Consider the following 19,715-nt stretch of genomic DNA (forward strand, 5'->3'; position numbering starts at 1 on the left):
ACACTTGCGCGGCCAGCCCGCCTACGTCGTGTTCCTCGGCCCCATGCTCCCCGAGACACACCTGCGCGGCTAACCCGCTTGCGTCGTGCTCCTCGGCTCCATGCTCCCCGAGACACACCTACGTGGCCAGCCTGCCTGCGTCGTGCTCCTTGGCCGCATGATGCCCGAGACACACCTACGCGGCCAGCCCGCTTGCGTCGTGCTCCTCGGCTCCATGCTCCCCGAGATACACCTGCGCGGCCAGCCCGCCTGCGTCGTGCTCCTCGGCCGCATGATGCCCGAGACACACTTGCGCGGCCAGCCCGCCTGCGTCGTGCTCCTTGGCTCCATGCCCCCCGAGACACACCTGCGTGGCCAACTCGCCTATGTCGTGCTCCTTGGCTCCATGCCCCCCGAGACACACTTGCGCGACCAGCCCGCTTGCATCGTGCTCCTCGGCTCCATGCTCCCCGAGAGACACCTGCGTGGCCAGCCTGCCTGCGTCGTGCTCCTCGGCTCCTAGCCCCCCGAGACACACCTGCGCAGCCAGCCCGCCTGCGTCGTGCTCCTCGGCTCCATGTTCCCGAGACACACCTGCGCGGCCAACCCGCCTGCGTCGTGCTCCTCGGCCCCGTGCTCCCCGAGACACACCTGCGCGGCCAGCTCGCCTGCGTCATGCTCCTCGGCCCCATGCTTCCCGAGACTCACCTGCGCGGCCAGCCCGCCTGCGTCGCGGCTAGCCCGCCTGCGTCGCGGCTAGCCCGCCTGCGTCGCGACTAGCCCGCCTGAAAGCTGAAGCCATGCCTCGAACTCCCGTTACAACGACCGACGCATAGCTTCTTTCCGGGGGGGAATATGATGATGATAGTAATTATGATAAGACTCGGCTGACGTCAGATGACGCCTCATGCCTCGATCGACGCGACAGCACCTGATCAATGCAGACCGAAACACCAACCGAGGCACATTAACACCCTGCTCAAGCTCAATTCTTCACGCCACGCCAACACAAGTGGCAGACGCTACCAGCCTGCCCCCTGCAAGCGGGCAGCTCAGGAAACAGTAAGCTTCCCTATAAATACCCTCTCGTTTATCGGGAGAGGGAGGAAGAAGATATAACTTAGCTAAAGAAATCCCCTGCCACTATCTACTAACTTGATCGTCGGAGGGGTCGGTTCGAGCTTCCCGACCCGACTTGTGTGCAGGGACGAAGACGGAGCACCTCCCACAGCGCGTCCAGGCGAGGAGCCCCTCCCGAAGCTCGACCCGACCTGTGTGCATGGACGAAGACGGAGCACCTCCCACAGCGCGTCCAAGCGAGGAGCCCCTCCCGCAGCTCGACCCGACCTGTGTGCAGGGACGAAGACGGAGCACCTCCCACAACGCGTCCAAGCGAGGAGCCCCTCCCGCAGGAAAAGGCGACCCTGTCCCGATCGGACACCGCACCCGACCACCTCGGCGGGCTCGAGGAACGCCCCAGGGAGATCCCGATCGTCCGGACCCGAACCGAGCCGCGTCGACCCCGAGGCCATGGCTCAAGGCTGTTTCCCACAACAAACATAGTTTTAAAATCTACCATAAAAGGACTAAACCTTGAGGTATAATCACATTCAACCCTACTGGAAGTAGTGGGTCAAATTTTCCTCTTTCAGTATCGTGAAACATCCGAAACATCTAATAAGAGGAGCTATTCTTCTGCAATCACATTGGGATGATGTTACAAACATATAACTTGAACCATCTCATTGAAAATGGTATTGCGTGTGATGCGTACCGGCAATCTTCATTCCGGTGTTCCGCGTAGACAATCGTGCCAGAAACCTTTTCACCATCCAAAAGACTCATCGAGCTCATGAAATGGTTGGAGTTCACAGTGCGAGATAGATCGGGTGATTCCGACGCATTCTCCCTGTATAATTTCTCTAAAGTTGATCTTAGAGCATCCACCTGCAATTATCATGGTCACTAATCGAGCAATAGATAAGCAGGATGAAATCGCTACCCACTTAGCAATTTTGGAGCAAATAATGTTGTTGTAATAATATAATCCGGTGAAATACAAGCTCGTCCAATGTCGCATCCCTTCTTTTTGCTTGCTGCAATCTGAGAAACAAAGACAAATTAGTTTCGCAAGTAAAGAATGAACACTACTATCCAACAAGGAGAATTCAATGTTTCTCCTTTAAGAATGATCAGAACACTTGTATCAACATTGGAATCAACAAGAACAAGAGACTTTACTCCAACCTCCAGAATCGCTTGTGTTGGATGCTTTGCAGCTGCAGTCATCAGGATATATGGCCTACTCTCGCATTGCCTGTAAAGTTTACATAGTAGTTCTGTTATTGTTCAATGTCACAGGTTTAAGTGCACAGAACCATCAGCCACTGCACATTGTTTAAATGGAAGAAATAGCTATATAAAAAAATCTTATATAAGTGGAGCATGTCACGTATAAAGAACACCAAGGCAGTACATATTAGAAAAGAAAAATATTGAACAGGAGAAACACTTTTAGGTAGCAAGTAAAGACATGGATATAGTATTTTATCAAACTTTTGTACCAAAAAAGTGCTGTTTTCTCAGGAATAGATCACTCAATCACTCTTATAAAAACCTCTGATGGTTTCAAAACAACAGCAGTACCAGCTGCAGTGGCTCCAACTATGGGGTCAATGGATAACAATAACAAAGAGAAAAGATGAGAGTTCTTAACCTTACTATTTAAATGCATCATGGATGTGAAGAGTAAAAAAATGCATTTCATCAGATTCATCCTGTTGTTTTTTTAGAAGACTTAGCTATAAACAACATAAATTCCACAAAGGAGGAAACAGTAAAAACTATACTGAATGCCCTCATACTACCAAAGCCTGACGGATAGAATTTGTGGATCTCCTCCTAGACTCACTGATGTAAACCCACAGTGAAGTGAAGCAGCGAATCCGGAAGTGAAGAGACCAACCTACAGTGATGTCTCCCCATACCCCAACCTTTCGAGCTAGCGAGGGAAAAGGAAGACATATATAATTAACGAATGCTATCTGACTCCGCGTAATTAAACTACTGCAAACCAAGATGTGGTGATCCCAATGCTGATGTTAACGACGACTGCAGCACTGGTTGTTCTTTCTTTTTTTTTTTGTGTTAAATAACGAAAAGATCAAATTGGAAGCCACCGCCGCATCTTCTACACGTAATCTGCTCGCCGCGGCGGTCTACCAAGGACCGACCCCACCTTCCTCCGTCCAATTAAAAGGACAACATTACCCATCAACATTGGGTATTAATCGCTTGTTCCTTACCTGCCTCGCGAATAATATAAAACTATTGGCCCAGAAGAAGATGTTGCTGCGGATCTCGTCTGTTGTCATGTCAGCGGGCCATGTCTCTTGTCACGACCGCGATTTAGGTGGACCGAACCATCCTGAAACTTTCCCGGGTGGTGTCCTTTCACACACGATCCACCCATGAAAAAGAATCCGCGACCCACATGCAGATCCTGAGACCGCACTTGCTCAAAGAATAGAAAACATCCACTTGGGAATCCTACGTGGAACCGTAGACCATCCTCCGATCGTTGACCTACACCAATCATTGTAACTGCCTGCCACGTATAAATTCAATTTATTACTATCAACTTAACACTCCGTCCGTTCCTCTCAGATCCGGAATCCTGATGGGTGCAAAAACGGGTGGCCTTTGCCAAGTGTGGAATCAAGGAATGGACATAACGGATAACATCTTGACCGTACGTTTCGCATCCACCTGGAATACCCGGCGCCACGACGCTGACAGGTAAACACTAATTAAGTGCCCCCTGTCCTAAATTGGAGTCCGACTCCGCCTCCATCTCGCCGCGTCTCTCACCGGTCGCTCCGCCGTCCCCATCTTCCGCCTCGCCCGCTGCCGTCCTCGGGCTGACGCCGTCCCTTCGCCCCCTCACAGGGACAACGCGGGCCCCGCAACCTTCTACGTCAGCCGTGACAGAATCCGCGCACCCCAATCCCGTCCACGCTGCTGCTCCCCGCTCGATCTCCGCCACGTTTCGTAAATCCAGGCCACACTCCACGCTATAAGTTCCCTACCCTCAACTCTCCCGGATTCGAAAGCGTTCTTCTTCGCCTTCTTACGACAGCCGAGGCGAAGAGAACGACGACGGAAAGGGAGGCGACGATGAACGGCAGCGAATTGGCCCTGCCCCCCGGGTTCCGCTTCCATCCGACGGACGAGGAACTGGTGATGCACTACCTATGCCGGCGGTGCGCGGCGATTCCCGTCCCCGTTCCCATCATCGCCGATGTCGACCTGTACAAGTACGACCCCTGGCAGCTCCCAGGTACACGTGCCTGTCCTCCCCCTCTCTCGCCCATTTCTCACCCCGTCCGATCATGATCACGCGGTGCAGATGGATCTTGAAGTCCTGATGATCTCCTCGGCAGGCATGGCACTGTACGGCGAGAAGGAGTGGTACTTCTTCTCGCCGCGGGACCGCAAGTACCCCAACGGGTCACGGCCGAACCGGGCCGCCGGCTCGGGATACTGGAAGGCCACCGGGGCCGACAAGCCCGTCGGTTCGCCTCGCCCGGTCGCCATCAAAAAGGCGCTCGTGTTCTACTCCGGGAAGCCGCCCAAGGGGGAGAAGACCAACTGGATCATGCACGAGTACCGCCTCGCCGACGTCGATCGCTCCGCCCGCAAGAACCGCAGCCTCCGGGTACGCCAACATTGTCCTACACGTGCCCAACAATTAGATGAGGTTGTACGCTGCAACATACAGACCGCCATGTACCTGATCCGATTTCTCGATGGCGTTTCGTAATGCAGCTTGATGACTGGGTGCTGTGCCGGATCTACCACAAGAAGGGGGAGGTGGGAAAGCAAGCCACCCCGGGCCGGAAGGCAGCCGGACCCAAGAAGACTCGGCCGGCCCAGCCGGACTCAAAACAGGGTGTCGTCTCGCACGTGCCGGCGCCGAGAAGTGCAATGATCTGCTTCGACTCGCCCGAGTCACTGCCGCCTCTGACGGGGGAGTCGACCGGCTCGGAGCACGTGCTGTCGTCGTCGGAGTTCGCCTGCGAGCGGGAGGTCGAGAGCCACGCCCACGACTACGACGACTGGGACATGGAGCTCGGCGTCGGGCTCATCGACGAGGAGGACGCCACGGGAGTTGGTGGGCTGCCGGCCGTCTCGCCGGCCTTCTTCCACGACCCCTTCCCTGATCTCCTCGTTCACCTGCAAAGGCCCTTTTGGGAGATTTAGCAAATGACTGTAAATGAACGTTCGATAACTTTTGCCCGCTATTGCTGGTTACTGCGGACCTGCAGAACGACACCAGCAATAACCCGGCAAACACGATTGGGTGGGGTGTATGATCACAATGAATCCAACTTGAATCGGCAAACTGTTGCTGATGACTGTTCAGTGGATGGATGATGATGACTCCAGTTCTAGACTTCAGATTAATGCAAGTGCTCATTCATTGGGATGTAATATATTGATATCTAACATGTCCTTTTCACTATAAACGCTTAAAGTCCTACAACAAACCAAGAATTAAATAGTATAAAAGTGAGCCAGGCATAAACCATTGTTTGCTATCTTCTTACAATAATTTTAGTGCAATTTTGCTTACCTTAAAATATGCCAATTGTTCATATTTTATTTTAATAAGAAGTAGCTCCTCATATGGGGGCACTATTAAAAATATAAAATATTTTAAACAGTATGAAGGCCTACATGCAAATATAAAAATGATTCATTGGCACTTTACCTCAGCATCCTCGAGGAGTTGTGCTGCTTTAACTACTCGGATGAAGCTTACTGCATCCTCCTTGCTGTTCCACCCGACCAAACCATTGCCTGCACAGATTGATTTACATTGGACGGGAAGAACGATGAGACTTCCAAATATGATGCAAAAAATTTTAATGTATTACCAGCAGATGTAGGCATGTGCTATGTTATTTGCCAACACCATATTCTGCCAAAATGTCCTGATGATCAAAAACTTCAACCATAACATTCTTGGAAGTATAAAAAAAGAGATAAATCATAAGTTCCAGACAAATAGAGATACCTACAGACTGTTGACCCCGAAACAATTTAACATGTTTCGTATTCCTTCTTAGAAGTTGTAACTTGCAAGTTATTGTTACTATGCAAAGAGTAATGATCCCCTTTTGTGACATCACACCATTACATAGGTATCATTTCAAATAGGCCATCATAAAAAAGATCTCACCAGGCGATCAAACCAAAAAATCTTTCTATATTAGCACAAACCAATTATTAGCCTTACAGCAGAGATTGTCATAAAAAGTGTTTGAGGGAATGTCCACTGCATCAAGAAACCAAGGGGTAAATGGAGACCACCACATTTAAGTGTTCTTTTAGCATATGCCTTCCTAAAAAACTCTTTTACAACAAATGCAAGAAGGATCATCATTCTTGGAAATCCATGGAAGCATAAAAAATCTAATGAAGTGAAAGTAACCTTGATGAATCTTACTGTTTTACAAGAAGCTACCATTTGATATCAAACATCAGAACTCCAAATCACTGACTAAACTTACTTTAAAGAATGCTTTCTTGGAGGTTCAAACTTACGTTGCCAATAACATCACTAGCTTCATCAGACAGAGAGTGGAAGGGAACGCTATGTCAACTTTCATTATCCTGGATCAGAAAAATCTACTCAGCATAATAATGAAGCAAACACAAGGAGCAGCAGTATGGGGGAATTAAATATAAATGTGCCATACTAGTATTCAGACTTATATGGTGGAACACCAAAAAGGAACTCATAGCAAATAATGCCTAAAGTCCAATTATCAACTGCATAATCATGTTCCTTCTTCTCTACCATTTCTGGTGCTAGACAATCAACAATACCACACAGTGTCTCTTAGCATTTGACTGCACAGCCCATCCAAAATCTGCTATTTTAATTCATCTCAGCAAAGTAGAAAATCAGACATGTCATTGATCTAAATATGGATTTCATTACATGTACAGAATCGAGTGAATGCCCTAAATTCTCGCTGCTACATGAACAAACTTCATTTAGTTGATGGCAATAAAACCAAAAAAAAAATTGATGCTTTATAAAAGTGGCAATACTTTATGCCAAGTATAGGTTCTTGGATGGATTTGGTAGCTACAGAGACCTACTGAATTCCTGACTGCCACTGTGTTGGTGGGCTGTTGGGTTTCTTTGGTAGCCTGGGTGATGAAGAATTTTGGAATTCACACAATCCGAAAAAACCTTCAAAAATTTATTGGAGCTTTGGCTTCAGCTTTCCTGTAAAACCAGGATTACATGAATTCTGGATTTCTTTTTCTCTGAATTGTACAGATTTTGGACTTTTCCTCAACCCAGTGTACTACTTTTGGTTTTATGAGCTGTATGAACATGTGCATGCCACTTCCACTGTAACTAGCAGTGTTAACTACATTAAGTTGATGGATAAGAGGGTTTGTTATCTGAAATGGAATGATGCTTATTAAGACCTTGGGGAAAACATAACTTGTACATAAGACATGTTTAGAGAGTCATCAAAAAGACAAAATCAAATCATAATTCAAGTCGATTATGTTGAAACCAGAGTCATCATATAGATAACGCCATCTAAGGGCCAGTCCAGCCAAAGTCAAGTACCAAGACTTTGAGAACTCATGTTCTTGAGTTCAGCAACATTTTGGAACAAGGAAGGGATCATTTCCCATCAAACTCCACTCGTAGGTCTTCACTTTCGAGTTTCAACAAAACAAACACACTTCAAATTATTAAAATGAGGTTGAAAAGTTCTAAAACACTTTATGACAAGTGAAAGATATTAACACAAGTTTTTGCCATAGAAATGATGTTATAACATTTTTTGCCACCATTGAATCCCTCATGATGATAATTGACAAGATGAACTACATCAGAAACATGGTAGATCGCACAAATATGCTACAACTGTGATCATGGGCAAAAAGATGGGAGCATCACGACTAAGATCAAGTAATTAGGAATCCCTCAATATCCAGCAACAGGTTCACAAGCTGCTTGATGTCCCTATGGATAACATGATTATGGGCGTCCAGCCAAGCCAAGAATCACAGGCTTGTAAAGCTCACCTGAACCGCGAACTCGAGGTCCAAGTAGACGCCGGTCTCATCATGGAACCAAGCCAAGAAACGGAAGACGTTCGGTTGGCTCCGACAGTGCTGGATCTCGATCTGCAGCCTCGCAGATCACCCTGAACACGCACTTCAACGCGAGAAGCATCACGGTGAGAACGAACAATAGATCATTCACAAGATATAGAGGATTGTACGAGGGTAGAGTAGCACGCCTACTTCTCTCTGGCGGGATAGGCCTTGCCGTACCTCTTCCTTCTTCACCGCATGATCGATCGATCCATCTGTAGAAGAGGCCAGCGAGGGTTTTGGAATCGAGAGGGAGTGGGAAGCGGAGGAGATTTGGGGGCAATTAAGAGGGCGGGGGGGAGAGCGAACGCTTAAAAGACCGCCATCCAGAACGGATCTAACCAAATCCGGATCCGATCCGAACTCAAGAATAACCGATCCGATCACATTAAAATGGGCAACCATCAGTGGATCTAAATCTCGAGTCATGTTTGGTCTAACCAGACCAAATCGGATCCCATTACGAACCCGTAGTCCACTCCCATGTATGAGTGTTGGACTCAAAAACGAACTCAATTCAGATTAAAGTCCAAATTTACACTAAACATGCTGTTTCAGCAGCAGTTGTACTTTCCACCTGCACAGAAGAGAGCTGATCCAAAAAGAATCATGAGAAGATGCTTAAAGGCTACAACATACTCTGTTTGTGCATTCAAAGTAGATGATCCAAAGAGAGACATGATTTTGATCCATGAACTGTCCCAGTGCTGCTGTATATGACTTTTATTTTGTCTTACTATGATTACATCCAAAGAAATAGGAAAATACAACCCCCTATCATCATACATATCTGAGCTGCAACAAAAAGAGTCATACATATCTGAGGGGGGGGGCATTACTTGTATCAGAAATCACACTGTTTACTGTTTTCCAGTGGTAGTATGAAGGCCTTTCTCATTTTAGGACACCCATGCTGGCATATTGAGACAGATCACCATCCTCGAGGCCATGGTCATCAGCACTGTTTGAAGACACAGAAAAGAGTTGCAGTATGAGAACCCCCGCCCACCCCTTTGCATGCACACCCACGTAAAAGGAAGTAGTAAATCATCAGAGAGAGGAAGTTCCAGACTTGGGGAGCCTATTGCATGCCGCACGAACCCATCCAATGTGCTGCTTCTCATTGTCATAGACAACCATGTGGTCTTGCAGAGATATGTCTGAAAACACCAACAATCCAACCAAAGTTTGATCAACAACAACAACAACGAGGAGCTTTTCCTATTCAGTCTCTACGGGCCGTTTACCTCCAATTACATTGAGGTTTCTGAGTCCAGCTTCACTGCCATTGAGGATTCCCAAGCATGCATTGCCATGTTTCTGCAATCAAAGATCCTTAGTTTTCTTTTCTTTTGTTCAGTAAGATTGACAGAGAGAGAGAGAGAGAGAGAGAGAGAGAGAGAGAGATGTTGTAAATGCTTACTGTGATGATGAGGTAGTTTTCCGGAGATAGTTCAAGCAATGCTCTCTTTCCTTTCACAAAGTCGAGAGCTAAGGTCTTGAAGTACTTCTTGACATCACTCACAGACTTGAATGGCTTCTGCCCCTTCCAGCACACCGGAAGGGCCGAATCATCGAACTCCTCAATCAGCGGTGTCTTCGACAGATCACTCTTCACCTGCAATGTCTCAAGCTCCCATACATCAAATCCCCTGCTTTGAACAAATTCCAGAACAACTGAATCCAAAGAGCGAGCGAGCTCATACTTACAGCTGAGAGGAATGCTTGGTAGGGATGAGACTCAAAGTAAGTGAAGGTGCTCCCAGTATCGAGAACCACTTCTATTTGCTTCGCTCCCAGAGACTGTGTCCCCCAGTAGAGTTTTGCTGGCCCAGGCGAGTAGTAGTTCCTGATGCAATTCAAAGTCATCAGGATTCTCACCGCGAACTCATCAGAATCGCAGCAAAAGCCACCTCACCGGAATCCAATACGAGACATGGGCGCCCAAGTCATTCGAGAGCTGGGGACCAAATCGTCTCCAAAGAAAAGATAGCCTCCTCCCTTCCCGCTGAGGCAGTGGCCGACGACGTTCTTGGTCACCCCTTGATTGCTCAGCTGCGATAGAACGCTAACCTTCCCAGTGCCAAGCCCGAGAACACCGTCGGTCGGCGCAGAGGCGTCCTGGACCGCGGACTGCTGATCGTACCCACACCTGCACGTACCAACTGCATTGTATATGGGTCGCAAAGATGGAATTTTTTGGAAAAGGTGAAGTGCTGGAGATCGGATGCTGACCCAAAGGCGAGGATGGGGCTGGCGCGGGTACTGTTGGTGAGGCGGAGAGAGAAGGCGTCGTAGAGTAGGACGCCGAGGGAGGAGCCGCGGTCTTCATACTGGATCTCGTAGTCGCATTGACCGCTGTTCTCGCCCTGGGCGATGCCCGAGTGAAGGGCGGCGCAGAGGGGGTCTCCACTGGGCACCAGCTTGCTCTTCTTCGGCCGGTACCACGGGTGAGGCCCCTGAAGTCACCAAATCCAAAGGAAAGGTGCAACTTTTACTTGAATCTCGAGATAATACTTAGGAATTATGTTGAAATTTCAATTGGAATGGAAGGGGGGGAGGATGAGATCCGACCTTGGAGCAGCTGACGCAGGGGGCGTCGCACTGGAGCCAGGTGAGGTCGCTGCCGGTGTCGACGTCCAAGAAGTAGGGCTTCGACGGATCGCCAATGTTCATCACTACATAGTAAAGCCTGCGAATTCGATCAAGATTCAAATATTAGAGACCATAAATCGACCAAAGCCCAAATCTCGATGCGCACCCGTGGGGGTAGACGTCGCCGTAGATGGGGAAGACAACGGAGGACGGGACCAGGCGACCAGCGTGGACCGGAAGCTCCGACAACAGCTCCGGAGGGCTCGACGCCTTCGCTTTCTTCGGAAGAGTGGTGGCAGCCGCGGAGGAGGCGGGCGGGATCGCCGCGGCGGCGACCAACAAGGCGATTAAGAGCCGCCCTCTTCTGACGGCCTCCCAAGTTCCCATCCTCCTCCGATTGAGATCGAAGAAGCAAGCGGAGGCGGAGCTCTTATCCTCAAAGGAGCCGTCGACGGCGATCTGTATCCGGCGCCCGGTCGCAGGGCTCGTCCTTCCCCGCCGGCTCGGAAGCGGAAGAAGGAAGACGGAGAGCGGGTGAGATGGACTGGCGACGTCTCAGCTACAGCTTTGAGGCCTTATTTATCCACCAATCTAACCCATTTTTACCCCAAACCATTGACACCAACGTCCCTATCAAGTCGGGACCGCTTCTTGGGCCCCCTAGATTGGTGAGTGAGTGAGTGAGTGAGTGAGCGGCGACAGTTTCGGGGGAAAGGCATGGGGACAAAAATATTTCATGAGAAATTTACATGGGAGGAGGGAGATGAGCTGATAAACTCGGAAAAGAGGATGACGATGATGAAACAATAAGAAGATAAGACAATGAATAATGGTGATAATTAATGATAGGGCCGTGGGAAAGGGTCTATACGCCTCATTATTGTGATTAAACTCCGTGCGATTGAAGGGAATCAAAAGGCAGTGCCTTGGTTTACTCGTCAAGTTGATGCAGCCATTTCAGAAACCAGCATTAATTCCATGCTGAAGCTGTGGAATTTTGGGAGCTAAAGAGGAGTGTATTTGTTGACTTTTCAGTGAGTGAGAGAGAGAGAGACAGAGAGAGCATTTGGAATGAATCCATGTCACAGTTACAGTGGCAAACTTAGGCCGCAAGTTTCGCTGGAATTTTTTTTTTTGTTTTTTTACGTTGAATTTGTATTTCTCATTTTATTAGTCATGTTTTCAGGAAAGAAAACAGATGGGGGGGACTCTTCTAACCCACAATAAGAAATATGATTTAGAAAAATAAAATAAAATAAAGATGATTGTTGTGAAAAAACGAAACGGAGAAATAATAAAAAAAAGCACGCCCGGTGGGACTCGAACCCACAATCGCCTGATTAGAAGTCAGACGCCTTATCCATTAGGCCACGGGCGCTTGTTGTACTCATTGTCAATAAAACTTAATATCTGATGACATAATATTTATTTCGACGCTTGACGGGCGTAGCTAACTTATTTATTCTGTGTTCGTGCGCCGTCACAATCGGTAAGTACTGCATCCGAACAACTTTGATCGGTATGGAGTGGAGGAGGGCAATCTCCGCGAATCCACTGAAGGAAAACCCCTTGTGATTTGCCCTTGAGACTAGAAATGTGGAATGATAGAGGAGCAACGTATCACATTCTGATTCCATAAATTTATGAAAGGCTCGTATCTCATCGCAACATCAAAGAGTGAGCATATATTTGCTTTGCCCATCTTGATTCGGAGCGACACAAATTTACTATAGCAATCCCTAGCCTCACTTATCACAACTTTGAACTCCAAAACAAATAAAGCCCATGGATAACAACAAAATGACAAACGAAACAGTGTTTCTCTCAATTAGCTTACAACTATATATATGGATATTAGAGCTCATAAGCTAGCTGCTCTCAAGTCGAGTATTTGATGTACAAATAGCATGAACATTCCAATTATAGGACCAGAAACAAAAAGGGTGGGTAATATGGCAAGGTTCTGACTTGTACAAAACAATATGCATCTATGTCCGAATCAACTCAAAATGGTACTTTCGTTTTGTACAGTAAGGTAAGCAAACAATGGAAAGCAATTAAAGACTGTCACCATGTTTTTGCAGTATAACATGTATTTAAGACAGTTACCATGTTATGGAGAATAGCAAGATCTCTGGAAGTCCCCCTTAAACATCATATCCAGGCATTGCAAACTGTGAAGCAAACGACTCCACACGGTTGCGAAGCTCCGCAACATCCCTGCTGCTCTCGAGGCCCTTCAGAAACTCCTTTTGTATCTTCCCATGTTCCTTCTGTATGGTACTTGCTATTTGTGCGGCCCTTAGAAGAAACTCGGCGATCATTTCAAAATCTCCCTCTAAACAACCTCTGGTTGTCATAGCAGGAGTTCCTACACATGCAAAACCCGTACAAGTTGCTTAAAATCCTTCCAACATACAGAACCTGCATGTTTGATATTGAAAATATATATGGGCATGAGAGAGGTCACCTATTCTCACACCCCCTGGAGAGATGGCACCATTGTCACCAAAAATTGGGGTTTTGTTCAGAGAAATGTGGCATGCCTCACAGACCTTTTCGAAGTTCTTACCTGTTTCAGGATTACCATCAGTAAAGAGTCATGTCTATAATAAGAAAATCTCTAAAGATTATAAGTATAACCTGCACACAAGTTGCATTGATTAAGCACAGCTAAGTTGATAAAAGAAATGTTCTCCAAAAGTAGCTCTTGATAAGTTGCCTATTTTAACATAAATCATATACTTTTGGAAGGTGGTTAATCTTGTATTCATTGACATGCAATGAATATACAGAAATGAAGGGTCCTGTTTTGTAGGAAAGAAATTCTACTTCCTTTAATTAGTTAGCAGACATGAGAAGCATCTCATCTCATTTGCCATCAATATTTTTTACAAGAAAAATTCAAAGAATTTTATGGAGATTTATTATTTACAAGCATATTGAATTGCTTGCCCTATATTGAATCACATATAAGATACCAGATACATGTCAAATGCTTCCTCGAAGTATCCAAAATTTTAAATAATTATAAAAAAGATTGGGTACTTTCAGGATAGTTCTTGGATACTTCTTTGAAGAACTTTATTTTATTTAAATATATTCCTAAATAAAAACGATAAAAAGATTATTCATATGCTGCCTTTGTTGAGAATGTAAAAGATGAATTACAGGATGCTTGCATATTACTTATAAATCTATTATAAATCATTCTAACACCATTGGTGTCAAACTTTATCCTGTAGTATTATATATTTATATACATCTTAAGTTATTAATTGTTTCCTTCATTTGTGTATCCATTCTACAATGCATCTGATTTTTCAAGTTTTGGAGTTTAAATATATCCATGTTATATTGAAACAGTGTCCTGTATCTGCGTTGATACACCAAAGATCATAGTTATAATGAAATTTGTTGCTAAAGAGAATATCAACATTACAACAAAATCAGAATACTGAGTATAATTGACCACGGAAGAATGGTCTATGTTTGATAAATATTATCAAGTTTTGATAACTAATTTTGAAGCTATATCTTGAAAAACAGGTGCCAAAACCAAGTACTTGGGTAATTCTTAACCAAAAGTCCAACCGAAGCTAATAATCCATATATCATTCATAAAATCTCCAAAAATGTCTGATATTAGCTCTCTAAATTGGTGACCAATCACCTAACAAAACTGATTTGATTGAAAAAGTGGCTACCTATGACATATAGTTAATGTTTCAAAGATCAGTGTGATTTTCCTGATTATAGTTTATGTAGTTTAAACTCATACACCTGCAATGACTAATCCTGTAAATTTCTCCTAAACACTAAAGGAATTTAATATACAGGGAAAAGACACTGGATTACTAAGTGAAAGAGCAACACTAAGCTAGACATAGATATAATTTAAACTATAATTATAATTTAAACTATAATTTAAAGTCATAAGTCCAATTATAATTTAAACTATATGATCAACCACAAGCAAAGCATCATAACTCAAATTATAATTTAAACTTTGAACGACATATTAGTTTTGATTGCTAAATTTATAAATTTTATAATTAGTGTACAAATTCATGTTTATTTCTTTAAAAAGCAGAAAGATGTCAGCAACCAAATTATCTTGAAACTGTATTTCACTTTCTACATTTTTGTCCCTCAGTTCCTTAAATTTTACATTCCAATTACTCTTTTTTGCATTTTCAAGAAAGCCAAGAATACATATGCCAAGTTTAGTAAATATCTAAAGCATTTTTCTTACACCAACATACTTGTTGGATCTGACTCTTGTAATACTTATAGAGGACACAATAATGAACTAAGCTCCATTATTGCTATCAAGAAATTAAAAAAGTTCACTTGTGATCCCCCATGGTTTTCTACAAATTGCATTTCATCCAGCCTAAAGCTCTGCAATCTCAAAACCCTTTTATTTCAATTTCCCTCCAAAAAAATAACAGTTTCAGATGTGATTTGTCTAATCATGTTATCCTTAATGAAAATTTATTCTCAAGATTTGACTATATCATGTTTGTTACATACATACCCTCTCAAACAAGTATCATGTGCACCAAATACCAATAACAAGATGCTACTTCCAATACAAAAGGCCACATATCAGTCCATCACCATTATTACTTGCAGTTGACACCATGTTTCAACAAATGTAAACTAGTAATCCTGGTCAATAACAATAAGGTTCAAAGAAGCCCATGAAAGTGATTGTATTTCATAAGCAAACCCAACCAGATATATTTGCATGTTAAAACACACGAGTGAAAGAATAGTTCAATAAGAGTTTAAAAGAGCTACATGACAATAACAAAGGGCAGCACATGTTGGAGAAAACCTATATTATCATCATGGCATTTCCATCATAAAAGGCAACAGCAAGATTCATATTTTGAAAACAGATGACAATGCTAAATTGGATGCCACCAGCAAATCTGTAGTATACAAGTCACTTATTTCCTTTTTAAGAACTAATGTTCTTACAACCTTCAATCAACACACACACAATTGTACTAGTAGACCTAAGATCACAAGAGAAGCTAAACTGCCAAATCAGTGGACAGCACAAAAAAAAAGAGTCAAGCCTCAAAGATTTCCCATCCCATTGATTCAAGTTATGTTTATTTGTTAAAATTCATCGTAGCTTTAGTAAAATAACAGTAGTTGTAATTTAATAGACAAGGAGGATGTAATAACCTACAGCCCAGGGGAAAAAGCTGAAGATACAGAGCACATGCAAAATAACAGAAAAAGCACATACAGGTAAAAGTAAATTCCTTGCAAATTTAAAGAAGCAACTCTGTTCTTTGTTGTGCAATTTGAGAAGTTAAAGGCTGCTCCCATAAATCATTTCTTAGTTCCATGGACCTTTTCTTTTTTGCAAAGACTGGCATATCTAAGAAACATTTTTCGTGCTTGATAATTTTAAGAATATTGATCTTCATGAGTACCTGTTAAACCGAAGGTTCTGAGATCCCAAAGTAACAAATGGTTGTCTGTGCCCCCAGTGACCAGTCTGCAATTTCTTCTCAGTAAAGCAGATGCCAATGCTTGAGCATTTCTCTTGACCTGTTGAATGTATGCTTTGTATTCAGGTGTAGCCACCTGCTTTAGAGCTATTGCTAAAGCAGCTATATGGTTATCATGAGGACCGCCTTGAAGTGATGGGAAAACAGCAAAGTTTATCCTCTCCTCGAAATCATATCTATCATTTTCATCTGTTTGACCAAGGCAAAACCCCTGCCTTTTCTGTTTCTTCCCTTTCCTGAAGAAAATTATACCACCCCTAGGTCCTCGAAGGCTTTTGTGAGTTGTTGAAGTAACAATATCACAATAATCAAAGGGGCTCAGGGATTCCTGCAAATGGTTAAACTGGTAGTGAGGAAAGTCCATTTATTCATCAATGGAAACTAAAGAGAGAAGTTGCATTACATAGCTACCAAGAATTCCATAAACAGTTCTACGGAACATAATTCACTAGCACAAAATCAGACAATAAAGTCGGGTGGTCAGAATCAGGAGGGAGTGTTGGTAGCCACTCTCTTACCGTGTGAACTTCAAAAGAAGAACCGCTTTCAATCACTTAAATTTGAGTAACTAAAAAATTATCATTTTTTTATTGCAACCATACGGCGTTCCAGCATGACTAGCTCATAATTAACTCATTTACGAGTATTGATGAAACTTTTTAATATATTGTTATGGCTTAATCAATTAGATTACTGATTTAGCTAAAGGAACAAGAAACATCAACGCCAACAATGAATATCCATGTCAGTACAGCTTTTATAGAACAAAAGGCATAAAAGTAAACCTACACTATTAACAAGAGACGAAAAAGAGTCAACTCGTTTTCATTGGTCTGCCTTAAATACATATAATTTTTTCAAGTGGCATTCTTCTTTACTGCAACTAGATAGAAGGATAACAGTGTCCTCACCGCTTCCTCACGTAGTCACAGTAGAGACAAATGATGGGTAGTTCATATTCACACTGAGGTAACAGACTAAAAGGTAAGAAAAATCTTTAACAAAAAAAGGAGAAGGGAATTGAACCTTGGCAGCCACAAGCCCGCTAATGTGAGCCATATCACACATCAACACTGCTCCACACTTATCTGCAATCTGCCTAACGCGAGCATAATCCCACTCTCGTGGATACGTGCTCCCACCACAGATCAGTATCTTTGGTCGATAATCCATCGCCTTTTCCTCAAGCTTATCATAGTCGATGTAACCTGTGAGCGGATTGACTTTATATGATAAGCTCTCAAAGAAAATGGAAGCTGCAGATATTTTCTTTCCGCTGGGCGTGTAGTACCCATGACTAACATGCCCGCCTGAAGGTGAATCCAGCCCCATGATTCGATCCTTTGGGAGCAATAAGCCCGTGTACACCGCGAAATTGGCTGAGGTGCACGAGTAAGGCTGAACGTTCACACCCCAGCACTCAGGATCGAGACCAAACGCTGCAAGGGCACGGTCATGGCATAGCCGCTCGATCTGGTCAATGTACTGGTTCCCACCATAGTATCGGGCACCCGGATATCCCTCAGAATACTTGTTTGTCAAATGGCTACCGAGGGCATCGAGCACGCCACGGCACACAAAGTTCTCCGAAGCGATGAGCTCAATTCCCAGTACCTGCCGCTGCTTCTCCTTGTCCATGATCTCAAAGATCTCAGGGTCGGCTGCAGATAAGGGCTGGTTTCCCCAGGACCGGACAGCGTCCCTCCGCGTCTCGAGATCAGGCTCCACCCTGGCCCTCTTCGAGAGTAGCATGGATGACGACGAGCAAGAGGAGGACGAATCCCCTCTCCTCTGCCTCTTGATGCACATCGAGTACCCTAAAATCCTGACTTCTTCCTCCTTCTGATCCTCCTCATCGGACTCCTCGCCATCGTTCGCCCCCACGGATCCATCGCGGGCGCTGTCCGGCTGTTGGTCGAAAAACTGCAGAGGGATCGGCCGAGGGTTGTGGGACGGGTCCCGAAGGCCGGGATCGATCTGGAGCGAGATCGAGTCGTCCGCGATGGGGGCACGAGACGTCAGCGGAGGTAGAGGAACGGCGTGGAACCCCAGGGACAGGTTCGACTGGTGATGAGAGTGATCCATTTCAAATCAAAGACTGGAATCAAACAGCGATTCCAAACTCTACAGATGGTAGCAACAGAAACAGCGGCAGCAACAACAAGAACACGAACGGAAACAGCAGCGGTGAAGGGAGGCGGAGGGCGAGGCAGAGAGGCTGCTAGCTTCCATCAAAGGCGAAGAGAGGGAGGCAGATAGAGAGAGAGAGAGAGAGAGAACGAAGGAAACCCTAGCCTCAGAAAAGGGCAGAGGAAGACGGTATAAGAGAGAGGGAAGGGACCGGCATTAGCCCGTTTAAGAATGGGAATATCTGGAGGAGTGGGAGCGAACCTGGACGGGATCGCGGGCCGAGACGCGCTTGTCGTCAACTTGAACAGCAGGTCACCATCCCCCGTCACGACGCCTCGCTTCGGTAAGTCGCGACCACGCCCAGGAGTTACTTCGACGTTCACGCGTCTTATCCGATTGATGCCGATTGGACGGTGGATTTAATTCCTCTATTATTCTCGTGGTTTACTGCGGAAGGATCAGCGGCAAGATTCGAATTAGGGTGAATCACAGCCGAACACGTATAATCGGCATAATCGAGTATATTTTGCAATAAGCTTAATAATTATTTTCATGTATATCATCAAAAGAACACATGATCGAGCAAATTGTGGGATTTTCTTGTTATTAGGAATAGACTATTTCTAGTATGCTAAAAAGGATTAATTTGTTAGAATCAATTAAACTTGGATTCCCTATTACTTGGTTTGATCTTAATTATTGCTTCACTACGTGCATGAAGAAACACTCGATGATATGAATAGAATTCTTTTTTTCCTTTACTAAATACTTTCATACTAATATATGGACCATAAAAATTTTATCAACTAAAATAGTTAGCACATTTATGATTTTATCCTGATATATTAATTTTTGATAAGAAAAACTCATATTTATAAATAAGATTATATACTTTTTTTTCCCTCTAAGATAAGTGACGAAAGCGAAAATTTTATCAGTTAAGTTAGCTTAGCTGACACATTTACAATATTAAATATATTATTAAATTAATTATAATATATATATATATATATTAAAATTAAAATCTATTAAAAATTATAAATGACATATTTACAATATTAATATATATATTATTATATATATATATATATATTAAATTTATATAAAAAAATATATATTAAAAATTAAAATCTATTAAAAAATTATAAATGAATACCTGCATCAGAGTTTGGGTTAGGTTTTAAAAATCTTGATACTAAGTTTGATTTTTTTTTTTCTAGTGTTGTCCAGAGACAAATTTTATAGTCTCATTACCTAATTATTGTAGAGGATTTACAATCT

General features: G+C 44.2%; 4 protein-coding genes and 1 non-coding gene across 9 annotated transcripts; 1 reads left to right on the top strand and 4 right to left on the bottom strand.

Moving 5' to 3' along the window:
* Positions 1–1,543: 1,543 nt before the first annotated feature.
* LOC108953160 (uncharacterized) lies at positions 1,544–8,724 on the bottom strand. 3 transcript variants are annotated; one of them, XR_010514287.1, is made up of 8 exons: positions 8,326–8,724; positions 8,104–8,225; positions 6,589–6,657; positions 5,919–5,975; positions 5,753–5,841; positions 2,227–2,296; positions 1,986–2,082; positions 1,544–1,888 (listed from the first exon to the last, which is right to left on the bottom strand). XR_010514287.1 is itself a non-coding variant. In XM_065187624.1 (6 exons), the coding sequence occupies exons 1-5, from the start codon at positions 8,602–8,604 to the stop codon at positions 5,781–5,783; spliced, it is 588 nt and encodes a 195-aa protein (XP_065043696.1). In that variant the 5' UTR covers positions 8,605–8,677; the 3' UTR covers positions 5,076–5,214; positions 5,753–5,780. The 3 variants fall into 3 exon arrangements, 1 of the variants encoding a protein (XP_065043696.1); XR_010514288.1 differs by lacking the exons at positions 1,544–1,888; positions 1,986–2,082; positions 2,227–2,296; positions 5,919–5,975 and adding exons at positions 4,575–4,712; positions 4,772–5,214 and having other exon boundaries at positions 8,104–8,236; positions 8,326–8,597; XM_065187624.1 differs by lacking the exons at positions 1,544–1,888; positions 1,986–2,082; positions 2,227–2,296 and adding an exon at positions 5,076–5,214 and having other exon boundaries at positions 8,326–8,677.
* LOC135584165 (NAC transcription factor 32-like) lies at positions 4,156–5,408 on the top strand. Of its 3 annotated transcripts, none has more exons than XM_065187621.1 (3): positions 4,156–4,318; positions 4,422–4,696; positions 4,807–5,408. In XM_065187621.1, the coding sequence occupies exons 1-3, from the start codon at positions 4,156–4,158 to the stop codon at positions 5,239–5,241; spliced, it is 873 nt and encodes a 290-aa protein (XP_065043693.1). In that variant the 3' UTR covers positions 5,242–5,408. The 3 variants fall into 3 exon arrangements, with proteins under 3 accessions (XP_065043693.1, XP_065043694.1, XP_065043695.1); XM_065187622.1 differs by having other exon boundaries at positions 4,163–4,295; positions 4,388–4,696; XM_065187623.1 differs by having other exon boundaries at positions 4,182–4,318; positions 4,388–4,696.
* A 133-nt stretch (positions 8,725–8,857) lies between the features above and the next one.
* On the bottom strand, positions 8,858–11,332 carry LOC103988075 (aspartic proteinase Asp1). The gene is made up of 9 exons (XM_009406587.3): positions 10,937–11,332; positions 10,750–10,867; positions 10,411–10,634; positions 10,094–10,327; positions 9,886–10,024; positions 9,599–9,793; positions 9,423–9,495; positions 9,248–9,335; positions 8,858–9,136 (listed from the first exon to the last, which is right to left on the bottom strand). Exons 1-9 carry the CDS (start codon positions 11,155–11,157, stop codon positions 9,070–9,072), a joined length of 1,359 nt encoding a protein of 452 aa, XP_009404862.2. The 5' UTR covers positions 11,158–11,332; the 3' UTR covers positions 8,858–9,069.
* Positions 11,333–12,075: 743 nt separating this feature from the next.
* Positions 12,076–12,148, bottom strand: TRNAR-UCU (transfer RNA arginine (anticodon UCU)). Its single transcript has one exon. It is a non-coding gene; the product is annotated as a tRNA-Arg (tRNA).
* A 573-nt stretch (positions 12,149–12,721) lies between these two features.
* On the bottom strand, positions 12,722–18,633 carry LOC135676445 (serine hydroxymethyltransferase 7-like). The gene is made up of 4 exons (XM_065187625.1): positions 17,331–18,633; positions 16,227–16,632; positions 13,241–13,342; positions 12,722–13,141 (listed from the first exon to the last, which is right to left on the bottom strand). The coding sequence occupies exons 1-4, from the start codon at positions 18,387–18,389 to the stop codon at positions 12,918–12,920; spliced, it is 1,791 nt and encodes a 596-aa protein (XP_065043697.1). The 5' UTR covers positions 18,390–18,633; the 3' UTR covers positions 12,722–12,917.
* Positions 18,634–19,715: the final 1,082 nt, after the last annotated feature.

The sequence above is a fragment of the Musa acuminata genome, chromosome BXJ1-6, assembly GCF_036884655.1.
Source record: "Musa acuminata AAA Group cultivar baxijiao chromosome BXJ1-6, Cavendish_Baxijiao_AAA, whole genome shotgun sequence".
Classification (NCBI taxonomy): Eukaryota; Viridiplantae; Streptophyta; class Magnoliopsida; order Zingiberales; family Musaceae; genus Musa; species Musa acuminata.